Raw genomic sequence first — 16,135 nt, 5'->3', positions numbered from 1 at the left:
GTGTAGGGGGCTCCCAGGAATACTACAAACTATCATGCTAGCCCATAATCAGGCCTCACAAATTTGTTATAATTTTAGATGTTTTCCTCTTGCCCACTCTGATGGCAACATTTCTTGCTGTGCTGTGCCAAGAGGGAAAAGTTCATGTGTCCCATCTTTTCTCAGAGGGGCTCATACCCCTTTGGAATTCAGTTCACTTCAGGGTCAGCTCAGGTGAGGAATTCAGTCTCTAAGGGACTCAGAAAAAATTATTATATTTTTTAGTTTTTGCAGCTTTTCCCCACATATGGTGGGAGCAACATTCTTTGCAGTTTTCCTCATCTTAATGAGAAGCAGATCTCCTGCTTCTTTTTTAAGAAACATTCAAACAATTTTAACATGCCCTGCAAAACCCGGCACAGTCCTATTTGCTTGTCTGTCCAGCCAAATCTTGTCTCACTCTCCCCTCCTTCATTCACTACACTCCAGCAACAAGGATCTCTCAGTTCCTCAGAGGTGCCAGGTTTTTCCCATTCCCCAGAGCCTTTGCACATGCCGTTTGCTCAGCCTCGAGTGTTCTTCTCCATGTCCATACCTCCTGAACTCCAGCTCCTCCAGAGATTCTTCCTTCATCCCACACCCCCTACCCAAATTGGTACATAAATTACGTCCTCATTCTTTTTCACAGCTGGACAATATCCCATTATCTGGCTATATGGTCTTTAGTCAGTCCCCATTGGTGGTTAGATTATTTCCAGTCCTTTTTTTTTTTTTAAACAATTAATAATCTTGTACATAAAACATATCTGTAGGCTAAATTCCTGGAAGAATTGCTAGATTAAATGGTACATGGAGATTCAGGATAGTGGTTAGGAGTCTGGGCTCTACCACCTGCCAGCTGTGTCACTTGGGCAAATGATTTCACCTTTCTGTGCCTCAGTTTCCTCATTTGCAAAATGGGTATGATAGCAGCCCCTCTCTTAAAATTGCAGTGAGGCTAAGAGAGTTGGTACATGTGAAGTGCTTGTAGCAATGTCTAGCACATAACCACTCAATAAATGTCCACTGTTATTATTTTAGCATTTACGATTTTGTATAGATATTGACAGGTTTCCATAAATACGTTATCAATTTATACTACCATCAGTATGAGAATGACTGTCTCTTCACATTCCCAACACAGTGTCTTGTTTAAACAACTTTTTAAATGTCTGCTAACATGATGTACATGGCATCTCATAAAAGTTTAATTTATATTTGTCTCATTAAGAGTGAGTTCCTGTGTCCTGAATGTTTCACATGTTCCACAGACTTCTCTTTGTCATTGGCCTTGTTCCTAGTGATTTGTAGTTCTTTGTGTGTTAGTAACTGTAAGTTACTTTTCCACAGTATTCAACACTTTTCTCCCGTTGTACTTCTTTCCGTTTTGAATGAGGTCTTCATTGTGCTTATTTCTTAAAGCTCCATAAGCTCAAGGTCAATGTTTATTTGTTCATCATCACATACTGAACACAAAGTAAAATACTGAACATATAATAAATGATTGATAAATATTTGATGAATGGGCCCAATGTAACGAAGAGAATCTCATTACCTAAATAGACTGGAAAATTGGAAGGAAACTAGTTTGTATGAAAACACCATGAGTTTAGTTTTAGATATGTTGAGTCTTAGGCAACAGCTAAATATGTACAATACTCTTACTTTGGCAAGATACTCATGAAGATTTTGGAGTCATCCCCACGAAGTGGTTGATTGGGAACAGATGATCTCTGATGGAAAGAATGTTATGTAAGGGTGCATAGACGAATACTTCCAATCAGAAATAATTCCAAGTTATTATGGTTGTCATAAAAGTTTTAAGACAGATATGAAATGAAAAATAGAAACATTATATATTTACAAGTATAAAGCAAATGGGGAAATGGAGAAAAAAATTTAATGCCTTGGAATAATAATTATTATTAAAAAGTATTTAGATCATGTTGTGATTTTGCCCAAATCACTTATTATGAAGAAATGAAATCTTTTACTAATGGAAAACTGAGGCCATCATAAGTATACAAGCTTCTGGAAAGCAAAAGTGCTCTTTTCATATAAAGTAAGCTATTTGGTTTATCAATATTGTGCTTTTCAGTTTATAATTAGACAGCAATTGTGTTTTCTACTACTGAATGATCACTGAGAGATTGCTACTATCCATTTAAGTCTCCAGTTCTGTTTTTCAGATTATAGGAGCTGCATGAAAAAGAAGAAACCATTCACTCTTCTAAAAAGAAATGCTTACTTTTTTCAGAACAGAGAATTTATCCTAAAATAAACTATACATATTATTTAACCCATAAGAATATCTTTATGGCTGTAGTCATTCAAAAACCATAGTGACTAAAATGAATATGGACTAGTACTTTTAATGAGTCTGTTATGAGGTTATATTCCTTGTTTAATAATTGGAAGAAAATAATCAGGGCAGGAATCCTATTCTGATAGGGAATGTGTGGTACTCCAATGTCAATCTCGATTTTTAAATGATGCTATGGGTTAAAAGATACTAAAGTGTACATTTTGTCTCCTTTTCATGAAAGAAAAAATCTGTGCCTTAAAGTCTACAGGTACAGATATGAGCGTTGGACAAACAAATCATTTGGACAAAAACCTTAGTCATATTAGAATGACTTTCTACTTAACTTTTTAGCTGCCTTTGCCTTACTGACCAGATATCCTTGTATTTCTGAGCATTTTATTGAAGCTCTTATGTACAGTCATGACATTCTTCCCTGCAGGTCAGGTGGTTGTTAGTGATCAGTAAAGTGATCTGTAGCAAAAATGCAGGAAGTGTGAAAAAAGAAAATAAATCTACTTGAACCTGTGCAGCAGCAGTTGTTATGGCCTGTCTGGCTGGGCACGTGCTACTGACAGAGACGGACACAGTGTCACTTCAGGGACTTGTAAGAAGCTAGTCATTTGCTTATGCTGAGTTCCCAGAAATGCTTATTTTCTACTTCAAATAGGAATACTTATTCACTAAGAGAGAAAAGAAACTCCTAGGTGGCCTGAGTTAATCTACAAAGGAAACAGTTGCAGAATTTTTTAGCCAAGGTCTCATTTTATATAACTTGTGTTAATGGCCCGGAAATAGATATAATTTAATAAAGCTTGTTTTGTTTTCCCTAGTTATAAAAACAACATCCCCAGAACTATTCTCAAAGAATATTCTTTGGGCGCTTGGGTAGCTCAGTTGGTTGGGCGTCTGACTCTTGGTTTCCGCTTAGGTCATGATCTCATGGTTCATGGGAATCAAGCCCCATGTCAGGTTCTGTGCTGACAGCTCAGAGCCTGCTTGGGATTCTCTCTCTCCCTCTCTCCCTACTCCTCCCCTGCTCGTGCGCATGTGTTTTCTCTCTCTCTTTCTCTCTGTCAAAATAAATAAACAAATAGAATATTCTTGAAGAAATAGAGTAAGGTGGAGGCACCTGGGTGGTTCAATCGATTAAGTGTCAAACTTCAGCTCAGGCCATAATCTCACAGCTTGTGAGTTTGAGCCCCACGTCAGGCTCTGTGCTAACAGCTCAGAGCCTAGAGCCTGCTTCAGATTCTGTGTCTCCCTCTCTCTCTCTGCCCCTTCCCTGCTCACACTGTCTCTCTCTCTCTCTCAAAAATAAAATAAAAACTTTTTAAAAATTATTTAAAAAAAAGAAATAGAATAAGGTTTTATTTCATTTAAATAATTATTTGTTGTGCCTTTTTCCTCTCCTTATGATGAGACTTGGGGCGGCGGGGGGGGGGGGGGGGGGGGTGAAACCTAATGGTTTGTTGTGATAGCTCAGTTACTTTCCAAAGAAGTTGGCTCCCTGAATCATGGAGTCTGTTCTTTAGTGCGTCTGTGTATATTATACCCAGCAGTGGATCCATGACAAGCCAGGATCAAAGGACTGACCCAAAAGGTCAGTTAAAATCCTGAGCGGTATGCAGGGATGGATGCAGCAGAGGGATAAAACCATATTGTTCTAGAGGGGTACCAGCCATAGCTGGAATATAAGAGAATGTGGCTACCTCAACATGGGCCTGTTGTCTTGATATGATGAGGACACAAATGTGCTCGTTTACAGAAATACGGCCATATAATTTCTCGCTTACTTCAATCTGCATTTCTTTATAGCTCACTAACTCAATCCCATTACAGAAATGAAAGCTACGTTTAGCAAATTGTTTGGCCGTTTATGTTTAATGCACAAAATCTTAATTAACAAAATAAAATGCTGCAATCCATTGTAAATCACTTTGCTAAACTTTCAGCCTTCACGAGGAATTTGGTCTTGTCCAGAAGCTGCTTTCAAGTCCCTGCTGATCTGGCACTCATGCACCAATTCCCTGTGGAGCTGAAAGAATGTAAAGGGAGCCAATTAAGGAAACTTTGAGCCAAAATAGACAAGCAGGGGCCATCTTGTCCATCCTTCTGCCTTCAGGCAAAAACCATCCCCTGCACCAAAAATTTGTGCTTGAATCCTGCTGACAAAAATGCTCACCCCGTGTAAATGACAAGTCATAATCCAGTTAATGCAACTAAAGCAGATTGTTAACTGTTCGAGACTTATTTATTGTGTTCTAAAGATGCTGAGTAGGAAAGCTCATCTGAATTGTTTTAATTCCTCCCTTCTAGAAAATTATTTTGTATGAGAAATGTACTCAAATAATTGTAAAGATGTGGGAAGTTTGCATCCAGGAAATAAAGTTATCTTTATCATCTTATTAAATGTATTTTTGGTTTCCTTTCACTGTAGGTCTACCTTATGGGTGGGAGGAAGCTTACACAGCAGATGGAATCAAGTACTTCATCAAGTAAGTACAAGCATCTCAACCAAGTAAGCAATTTTCTTCACATCTGGAGAGAACCTGGAAGTTGCAGAATAATCAGCAAAACCAAGAAACCCTCTTGGAGGTTACAAAAATTAGTAACAAGAAATGAAGCCTCACCATTTTCATTTCATGTGATTTAAATGCTAATATCAGATACTGTTTTGGGGGGGGGGGAACCCTAGTAATTATTTCAAGGGAAACAGCAAAAAGTTGAAACAGGATCATAATTTGAACTTAAATGTTGGCTGCCTGAATTCACTTCTGGCTAAAAGTATTAATACTCATGAAAAGTTAATATCTAAAGAAAAAAATCAACTTTGTATGTCTTAAAACTCAATAATGTTAATAATAATCAGCAGTTTTAATATTTTACAACGTACACAGTTCATTCATTCTGCAAATATATTTTGAGCATTTGCTCTATGCCACGCAATGTTCCATGCCTTGGAGATACAGGAGTAAAATATACTGGCTGGTTCTCTGATATCATGGAATTTACACAACAGTAGGGAAAGACAAAAAGTAAACAACTAAAGAGATAAATGAGGCATAATATGAACAAACTCTATTTCAGTGGATTCTCAGAATATCTTTTGAAGTATGTGGCCTTATTTTGTGTTTTATGGATGGACAACATAAGAGCTTAGAGCAGTTGCCCAAAAATCCATAGCTACTAAATTACCAAACCAGAATAGAATCCAAGTCTTTTCACTGCAGGATTGTCAGCAGTAGAGACCTGCCTTTGAAAGCCTCAAGAGTAATACCTGTACTAGCTGGACTGGTTAGCTTTACCCTGGAAACGCAGTCTGATCTACTTCCATTGTGTTCTGGTTAGCTCCCTTCGTGTCACAAGTGGTGTTACGAGATCAAAAAGGGGAATCCCAAACACTCCTGACACCTGAAAGACTCCCTTGATTGTCCTTTTTAGTAATGTGTTCTTGTTATGCATTTGGAGAGGAAAGGGAGGTATGTCCTTGATGTCCTTTCAAGTGTGCAAGTATTTTCCAAAGCAGTATTCAAATTTTGATTCTCAAGCTCTGTGACTTTACACAGGTTCCTATGTCACTCTTCACCTCAGTTTTCTCATCATAAAGTAAGGGAAGTATTGCCTACTTCATAGAGTTGTTAAATGTGATGCTCCTAGCATAGAACTTGGAACACAGTAGATGCTGAGTAGTCGTTATTAATTTACAGTACGGAGAAACCCATAATTGTTGGTGGGGAAAAACATAAAAAGTCATATGACCATTGAAAACATTGAGAACCCAAAAGTCCATACTTAAAAAGAATTGAGAAAAAAACTAGGAATAAACTTGGCAAAGCATTTTTGTGATGTATATTTTTTCTTGTGGTCCCTAGCAAAAAGTAATTAATAAAGCAAAGGCACAGTTTATAATGTGTGGAGAAAGGGACATTTGGAATAGAGGACCCAGGATTCCCATGCAAAGATTACATTTAGTACCATACTGCTCACTGCCAGAATCCTATCTCTTCTGGAAGGAAAGTTGCCCCCTGCTATGCTAAGTTAACTGTGTTCAGTTCCTGGAAGATTTGAATCATAATACTGTAGAGGTGGCAGGAAAATGAAAACCACATTCACGTTTGCACTGGGTTTCTTTCTCATACTTACTTTGTAATGATTAAGGGAAAAGATGGAGGGGAGAGGAAAATGAGCATTTACAAAGCACGGCCTGATGATGCTCAGTAGTCAGGCATATATTAGGTGGATTTTTGTATGCGTTGCATCATTTAATTCTCCCAATGGTGTGGAGAGTGGACCCCACTTGGCTCTTATTAGGATGCTATTATGGTGGTGGTGAGCTGCATCCTGTCTCTTCAGCCATGGCTGTCTCCTAGAAAGTCCCCAAAAAGAAATGCCAGATCAAAGGAAGGCAAACTAGCATTCATTATTAACTGGGGTTCTGGTTCAAAGGCCTTTGAAAAAATATCTAAATGAGTCTGGACCCTGTGAGCACTCCTTAGCCTCAGCCAGCTGTCAGTATATCCTCACCCAAAGCTGAGTGTCAGAGCCTAACTGGTGCCATATGAGGAAAGGATACTAAGGACACAGTCACTAAGATAAAGACAAGGAGGAAGCGAGTGTTTCCCATTGCCTGGTACCCAGCTGGCTTAAGCCACTGTGCCTTGGGGACTGGAACAATAGTCTTGGTCTGATGTCTGCTACAAAGAAGAGTAGCATCCAAGGAGAGGAGAAGAGAGAGGGTAAACAAGCCATTTGTCTGCCTTCAGATCTAACTCACAGTCCTGTGGAAGGAACAGAAACAGACGCTACATTTATATAGTCTACTCCAGCATAGAAAATACATCCCTTCAACCTGCCCTTTGGAACTCCGCTGATTCTCTTCCTTGACCTTAATCTTGACTTACAAAGAAAGCATTACAGAAATGATAACATAGATTTGTTCCCCAGAGGACACTGGTGGGTATCAGTGTCTCACCATTAGAGTTGGAGACCCTATGTGGAAAAGAGACTAACTTGATCAGGGCCACACGGTAGCAAAATTGCAGAACCAAGGTACGTAAAGCCACCCCCCAACACACACACACACCCATGCTTTACCACCTCCACGTCCTCATTTTAACATAGTATGTTTCCATGTGACAAGAAAGATATTTTAAACAGATCTTGATTTGGGGAGAGCTCTATACTTTATCCATTTTTTTAAATAGCAGAACAGAAACTTAGTTCTAAGAATAAGTAGTTATCTCCTGGAGATTAGAAAGGTCACATAGTGAAGATAGGAAAACCTAACAATATGCCAGTTCTTTCTTTACCTGGCCTCATGGAGGAATGAGCTGCTTGCCATGAGTTAGGTTTTTCTGCTAGAAGTTGACCCCATTCAAGCACCAACATGTATTTTAGCTTAACTATTCTTGATGAAAGTTTTACTTAATAAGTGTTACATACTTCCTTGTCTTCTTATATCGAGGCCACTTGGGTCCAAATGCTGATGTCTCCACAGCATAGCTGAACGATCTTAGACATGTTCACTTAAGCTCTCTGGGCTTTAATTCTCCATATTTATGGACTGGTAAGAATATTAGCACTTCGTAGGGTTCTCGTCCAGAATGAATGAGCTTATGTACATGAAAAACCTACCATAGCACCTGACCCAAAGTACATACAGTAAAGTTTAGCCCTAACTCACTCCCTCCCCTCACTGTTAACATTTTGATAGGGGGTTACTTCCTAGCTCTTAGCTGCTATGTTCAGATAGGTGATGTTGACACATAAGTAATGGCTGCGTAAGCAAGCATCCATTGTATGTCTTTCTTGGAACTATTTATTTAGCTTTTTTGTTTTATTTTTTTAATCTTCATCCTCTCACTTACCCCAGCTAAAATTGTGAGCCTGGATAACCTTAGCTTTTGGGGTAAAAGCAGTTCAATTACCAGGTAAATGTACTTCGGAGGCAAGAAATAACAACTAATGAACTCAGGCCATTGCCTCTCTCACCTTAACTTAAAAAGAACAGTCTGAAATCGCCCTTCCAGAACACCGGAGGAGATGATGGTCTGTATACATAGAATCTCTTCCCTGAAATTGACACCTGTCACTGTCTTCCCCAAAATTCATTTGTTACATCTGATGGAAGCCAAGCCTCAGGCAAAGGAATAACTGTCATTGCTGTCCCAAGAATGCCCAGATGAATATAGTCCTCATTGAATATTCCTATCCATCCACATGTCCACTGCACACCTATTAATACTTTATAGTAATCATCTACTTAAGTTCTGATGTAAGAGAAGAAAGCGTTTTACCCGGCATACACAAATTTAATCAAATGTTGGCATTGCTAGAGCCGGCGTTTCATAGAAGTAACAAACGTGTGTGTTTGTGTATGTGTGTATACTAATATGTGTATGCAATATGCACATAGGCAGGGCTTGCCCACTTGCTATATATATATGAGTGTGTGTGTGTATACATATACACACACACACACATGCATACCAGCACATTCAAGGGAAAACTTTTGTATTGTCTCCTTAGAAAGTGGCAGCATTCTTTTTTTTTTTTTAACGTTTATTTATTTTTGAGACAGAGAGAGACAGAGCATGAACAGGGGAGAGGCAGAGAGAGAGGGAGACACAGAATCTGAAACGGGCTCCAGGCTCTGAGCTGTCAGCACAGAGCCTGACGCAGGGCTCGAACTCACGGACCGTGAGATCATGACCTGAGCCGAAGTTGGACTCCTAACCGACTGAGCCACCCAGGCGCCCCAGAAAGTGGCAGCATTCTTAAATTTAATGACAAAATGCCAGTTATCTTGATGGTGCTATGATGAAAATATCTGATTAACTTACCTGTTTTTCTAGCCAATTTCTTCCCTTTGGAAGTTGCATACTATTATAGATTTATAGTAGTCCTTTGATATGATTCCACTTTAAAATTTATTGTAGAATTGAACAAAATTATGTCGGGAGTTATGTTTGATAGTAAAGCTGAATGTAATTATTACAAACTAGACATTGCTGCCACATTGCCTTCATTGTATTCTTTTCTTTATGGAAAAATTCAGATTCACTGTGATCAGTGATCATAATTGTATTAATTCTCTATTGCTGCATGATAAATTTCTCCCGAAGTTCGCAGCTTAAAACAGCAAACATTTATTTTCTCACCCAGTTTCAGAGAGTCAAGAATCCAGGTGTGGTTTTACTGGATCATCGGCTCTTTCTCTCTGGTTTTCTCATGAAGTTGCGATCAAGTGGTTAGCCAAAGCTAGGGATCGAAGAGTGCCTTAGTGGAGCTGGAATATTTGTTCCAAACTCACATGTGTGGCTGTTGGCAGGAGGTTTCTGTTCCTCACCACAGCACGGACCTTTCTCCAAAGGGCTTTACACGACAAGGCAGCTGGCTTTGCCCAAAACAAGAGACAAGAGAAAGAGTGAGAACAAGAGAAACATGAAGAAAAAAACTACAGTGTCTTTATGACCAGTCTCAAAAGTGGGTGACATACCATCACTCCTGCCATATGCTATCGGTCACATAGACTAACCCTGGTACAGTGTAGAAGAGTATAAATGCCAGAAGGTGGGGATCATTGGGACCTGTCTTGGAGGAGCCTGCCACAATGCTATTTCACAATATAATGTAAGTAAACATATTTTATATATGTGTGTGTATAGCCTGTATATCTATATAAATAATGCAAACATCTAAGTATTAGACACTTGCTTCAAACATGAAATTATCTCCGTTTAGTGATTTTTCCAGTAGGTGTAATCATTTGTTTTTTGTTGTTTTTTTTTTAATTTTTTTTGACGTTTATTTATTTTTGAGACAGAGACAGAGCATGAACGGGGGAGGGTCAGAGAGAGGGAGACACAGAATCTGAAACAGGCTCCAGGCTCTGAGCTGTCAGCACAGAGCCCGACGCGGGGCTCGAACTCACGGACCCTGAAATCATGACCTGAGCCGAAGTCGGCCGCTTAACCGACCTAGCCACCCAGGCACCCCAAGCATTTGTCTTTAAAAGTTACTTATGCTTGACTTATAATTCTCCGTGTATTCATTTGTGTTGATACACCTTTAATGTGAGATCTCTCCTCATGTTATAAAATGTTTGTCCATTACATAGGAAGCAGTATACTTTCCAGCATTATCAATGCCTATCAGTATAACCTAGAAAGTCCATAATTTCTGAATAAAACAAAAGTTTCTATCTGGAGCAGGGAAGGCAAATAGATTTCACCTCACTGTCTCAAGCATTGTTTTGTGAAGAGTTCAAAGTCTATGTTCAGCCTCAGTGACGTCTGATCAATTAGATGTCTGCTGTGGGTTCAGGGGGCAAGAGGTGTAGGGGCACAGGCCACATCTTTGCAGTCTTTGGTCTTCAGAACATTTTGCTAGCCCAGGAACTCTGCCAGGATGAACAGTGACAGTACACAGGGTAGGTTGAAATACTGAACATGGACATTGTTTACAATGACAATCCACCCAAAAAACGTTCTTATGAGACAGTATTTAAAAGCTTTGCCTTGGGGTGCCTCGGTGGCTCAGTCGGTTGAGCGCCTGACTTCAGCTCAGGTCATTATCTCACAGTTTGTGGGTTTGAGCCCCACATCAGGCTCTGTGCTGACCACCTGCTCAGAGCCTGGAGCCTGCTTCAGATTCTGTGTTTCCTTCTCTGTCTCCCTCTCCCCTGCTCACGCTTTGTCTCACTCTGTTTCTCATAAATAAATAAATGTAAAAACAAAAATTCAAAAGTTTTGCCTTAATGACTCCAAAAGGTAACTGATGTCTGGCAGGCATGGCTTTCTTCATTTCTCTCCAGTCTGAGAAATTAATGTTCCTAAATGATTGTCTGATTTGAAGTAGGACATCCTATGAGGTTGTTCCCAGGTAGGAAAGAATGTGGATCATAACATGTATGAATAAGACTTGCCATTGTCAGCCAACTGTATTAATTAAAGGCTCAAGTTACATCGTGTCCTCTCATTTATAAAATAAATAGAAAGCACAAAAGAGGAAAATTTGAGGTTGTTTTCTTACCCCCTATTTTACAAGTAGAGCCTATGCTGGGTAATTCTAATGTAATTAGAAATTAGAGAGATCAGAGGGGAAGGAAGAATGGATCATTTCTGTCTTGGAAATAAAAAGCTACTACTTTTGACTTTTCCTAAATCCTTGGCAGACTATTTTAGCTCCACTTTAGTGGACACTGTCAGGAGCCCTCTCTCTGAAGACATCATTAATTTGGCTGCTTTGATTCATTTTGGGTGGGCTAAGGAATACCCATTCACAGACTTACTATAAGTGTAAGGCCCCCTTGATGAGGTATCAGGGCAATTTCTATGCACTTAGCTTCATTTTAGAGGAGAGTGCATGTAATCCCCTCACCATCTTCTGCCTGCCTGAGAATCCTGAGCATTTCATTCTTAATGAGACTGTAATGAAGAAATAAAAGATGAATTGAAGGAGGAAATATGGAACTTTTAAAATATTTTGTCCCTGAACACTTCTTAGACATGAATAAATTGTACTGAAACCACTGGTTTGGATGTAAACATCTATGTGACAGTGGGTTTAGAATACCCAGTAACTAGTACAATGCCCGGTATGCGTAGGTGCTAAATAAATATCAAATGCATGAATACTGTCACTGGCAATTTAGGAAAGCAATTGGTGAGAAAAAAAATGCAGACTGTAGCCTCAGACAGACTTGGGTTCCTTTAGTTTATGTACCACTTGTGAGTGTGACCTTGATTTAATTGATACTGTTTTCAGCTGTCTGCACTCCCTTTTCTCATTCAAAAACAAGGATGATAGTTTTTGGCGCATCTGGGTGGCTCAGTCAGTTAAGCATCCAGCTTCGACTCGGGTCATGATCTTGCAGTTCATGTGGGGTTCGAGCCCCACATCAGGCTCTGTGCTGACAGCCTGGAGCCTGCTTCAGATTCTGTGTCTCCCTCTCTCTCTGCCCCTCCCCCACTTGCATTTCTCTCTCTCTCTCTCTCTCTCTCTCTCTCTCTCTCTCTCTCAGAAACAAACGAATCAAGGCTAATAGTTTATGTCTCCTTGGATTGTTTTGAGAATTGAATAAATAAGGGAGGTAAAGCCCCTGACAAAATACCTGGCACATGGTGAGCACTTAACAGAACTTAGTTCTCCCTCCCTTCCTTTATTTTATAGTATTGCTATTTGGCAATGGAGGGGCTTTAAATGACAGCTCAGCTTTATTTTGCACAGCTGCAAATAGAAACCACTAACCAAAACCTGTACCTATGCCACTCTCCAGCCAGTCATAAGCCCTGTGACAGGAGCCGAGAGGTTGCATTGCTCAGGAGCTGGAGGAGACAGCTAGCTCTAGATTTTCTATAAATATCTACGAAGGGGTGTAGCAATATGAAGTGCTGTATGAGCAACTGTCATTTAAATGAAAGGCCAGCCAGCTGGCTTAGGTTATACAGAATGGCAAAGCCCATGGACATGAATAAAACATCCAGATCTAGACAGCCAGCATCAAACTCTTTCCCCCCATTTGACCAATGACAGGTATAACTGAGGCATAAAGCATGTTTTTTAGCATTTCATTGGGATACTATAACCAAATCCTCTGGGATTCCAAGAAGTACTTTGGAAATGCATCACCTCTCTGGGGGTTATACTTTTATTTAGCCAGATGTGGAATTCTCTTTGCCTCCAGTACCCTTTATTTTAAATTTATTAACAAATACTAACTTTTATGTCAAACACTTTCCCTTCCAAATTTGGTTGCTGTATTAGTCTGCTAGGACTGCCATGACTGACTGGCTTAAATAACAGAAATTTATTTTCTCATAGTTTTGGAGGCCAGAAGTCCAAGGTCAGGATGCCATCAGGATTGATTTCTGGTGAGGCCTTTCTTCCTGGGATATGGACAGCTACCGTCTCACTGTGTCCTCACATGGCCTCTTGTCTGTGTGCACAGAGATCGAGCTCTGGTGTCTCTACCTCTTCTTACAAGGATACTAGTCCCATTGGACCCAGGGCCCCACCTCCATGACCTCATCTAACTTTACCTCCCCAAAGGCTCTGTCTCCAAATACAGCCACATTATGGATTAGGGCTTCAATATATGAATTGGAGGGGGTAGGGAGCACAATTCAGTTCACCACAGCTGGTTCTTTCTTAAATTACTTTCCATAAGATCTCCAGCACCTTCTTTTTCTTCATCCAATAATCTCCATTACAATGTAGTATATAATCTTCCTATACATTTACCAAGTTTTAGGCAAATTGCAAAAATTAATCCAAACCAGTGCCTTTTCTCTTGTGCCTTAATCTTCATGGATGAAGCAGTTAAGGGGAGGGAGAGTGTGGTAGGGAGAATAATGGCTCCCAGTGGTGTCTACGTGTTAATCTCCACAAACTTTGAATACATTAGGTTACGGGCTAAAGGGGCATAAAGGTTGCAGGTGGAATTAAGGCTGCTACTAGCTGATCCTAAAATAGGGGGACTAGCCTGGATTATCCAGGTGGGTCCAATATAATCACATGAGGCCTTAACAGTGGAAAAGGGAGGCAGAAGAAGAGGGTCAGAGAAAGAGATGTTGACAGTGGAAGCAGGGACAGATAGGCTATGTTGCTGGCTTTGAAGATGGGGGCTAGGAATACCAGAACGTGGATGGCCTTTGAGCTGGAAAAGCAAGGAAACAGAGTCCCCACTAGAGCCTCCAGAAAGGAATGCAGACTTGCCAGCACCTTGATTTTAGCCCAGCAAGCACCCTGTTGGACTTCTGTGCTACAGAACTGTAAGCCAGTGACTTTGTGTTGTTTACAGCCACTAAATCTGTGGGAATCTGTTACTGCACCAATATAAAACAAATACAAGGAGTCAGAGATAGAGGGGACAGGGTGATGGTCATAAGGGACCTAGAATGTGTCCAGGCATGGATCTAGAGGATGTATTCATGCTATCTCTTAACACTATTGAGGCAGGTGTGGCATGTTTTCTATATTAGGGAACTGAGACACAGAGTTTAAGTAAGTGTCCCAGAGACACACAGTCAACCCAGTTAGCACATGGGCGATCTGGAATTTCAAATGAGGTCTGCATAGTCTATATGAAAGAACAGTGGCCATGGTCTACATCTACACCCTAGTTCTGCTACCGTGTGAATGTGGACAGGATGCTTGAACTACCTTAGCCTCCGTTTCTGCAATTGTAAAAGTTGTAGCGAAAAGTTAGGTTAATGAGATTTGTACGAAAAGCAAATTGGGAAATCAGTATCAAAGAACATCGTAAAGTACAAAATGCTAATCTGATGTAAAGTCTTATCCAGCTGCCACATATCTAAACATCTATATCAAAAGAATGATCCAGGATATTGAAAGGGTTGAAGGATCTTCTTAGATCTCACCTAAACTTTGTTACTTAGCGTTAACCAGGCCCCTTTATGAAAAGTCTCCATCCTTTTATTGGATATTAGATACCTAGAAACGTGGCTTTGGCTACATCCTGAATTACTTCAGAGGCTGAAAATTCCAGTGTAGTAAAATCACTTCAGTAAAGGTTAGAGAATTGAGGGGTAGGGTGAGCTCTTAGCTAGACTACTTACCATTATGTTTGTCTTTGGTAGCATTTTATGCTCTACCAGTGTTACTAACACAAGATTTGTTTAGCGAACTATAGTGTTTGTTTGATGTAAATAATTATAACTTAAATCCTGGGATTTGAGTAAGTTTACATACAACTCTGGCTATTTAGCAAGTAAACTCTAGTCAAAATTGTTTGAATCATCATAGTGGTTCAATTTTTACCTACTACCAAGTATATGAATAGACCTTTTCAAGTTACTTGGATATTAGAATATGGGTGAAGAGGGTTAGTGGTCCTGGTTATTTGGTAACTTTTAGGCTATTTATATAATTTGAACTCTTTCCTGATAACATATTTCTGAATCATTCCGGGTGAAGCTACTGCATTTTCACATCTGAAGATTGCTTTATCTGATCCTCAATTATAAATACGCTAGTCTACCACTTTTGAGCATTTTTTTATTTTTGGTATAATAATATCAGCAAAATGCCTGGTGGATCTATGCATCAAACATTTATTGACCCTCATTTTCTGTGAGCCTGACACCGAGGCTGTAAAGATGCGTGCAATACTTCTCTGCCCTCTGGAAGTTAACAGCCTGGTGGACAAAGACAGATATATTAAGAATTCATTTCACAATGTGAAAAGCATAGGAGACTTCTGGAGAAGCAGGCTTCATGCAAGTACTTTTTATTCATACTTAATTAAAATATGAGTTTTGTGGCAAGTGCTTTAAGAAATGCTTTAAACGTATGATCTGCGATCAGTCAACACATCTTTATCTCATCTTGTAAAACTGAAAAGCACTTTTCAGGTGGTCATTTAATCCATCCCAGAACCACCATACATATTGTTGTTGAAACCAACCCAGATAACAGAGCCTCAGAGAGAGAATTTAACATAATGGCTAAATTCTCAGAAGTTAGATTTGGGTCTAGATCCTGGCTCAAACACGTTCCAGTTTTATGACCTAAAGTAAGTTATTTCACCTCTCTCGGTATTAGTTTCCTATATATAAAATGAAGGTGATAAGTATAACTTTTTCCTCTGCTTCAAAATAAACTAAGGTTCTAAAAGACAGATAAGTCCATTGATTCACAAGTCCAAGATGGCGCCATTAGAAATAGTGTTGGGGCACGTGGGAGGCTCAGTCGGTTAAGCATCCGACTTCGGTTCGGGTCACGATCTCGCAGTTAGTGGGTTCAAGCCCTGTGTTGGGCTCTGTACTGACAGCTTAGAGCGTGGAGCCT

General features: G+C 39.8%; 1 protein-coding gene across 8 annotated transcripts in view; it reads left to right on the top strand.

Annotated features, from left to right (window-relative positions):
• The window catches only part of STXBP4 (syntaxin binding protein 4), a 182,102-nt gene that overhangs the window by 143,109 nt on the left and 22,858 nt on the right, over positions 1–16,135 (top strand). For all 8 annotated transcript variants that reach the window (XR_007146874.1, XR_007146877.1, XR_007146875.1 and 5 more), the window contains one exon: positions 4,761–4,818. Coding sequence is in view for 5 of the 8 variants with exons in the window: in XM_047832841.1 (XP_047688797.1) it covers positions 4,761–4,818 (58 nt within the window). In the remaining 3 variants the exon portion in view is untranslated. The remainder of the gene's footprint in view (positions 1–4,760; positions 4,819–16,135) is intronic.

Source organism: Prionailurus viverrinus, chromosome E1 (assembly GCF_022837055.1).
Source record: "Prionailurus viverrinus isolate Anna chromosome E1, UM_Priviv_1.0, whole genome shotgun sequence".
Classification (NCBI taxonomy): Eukaryota; Metazoa; Chordata; class Mammalia; order Carnivora; family Felidae; genus Prionailurus; species Prionailurus viverrinus.
The sequence above is the reverse complement of the archived record's forward strand: the minus strand, read 5'-3'. Positions and strand labels throughout refer to the sequence as shown.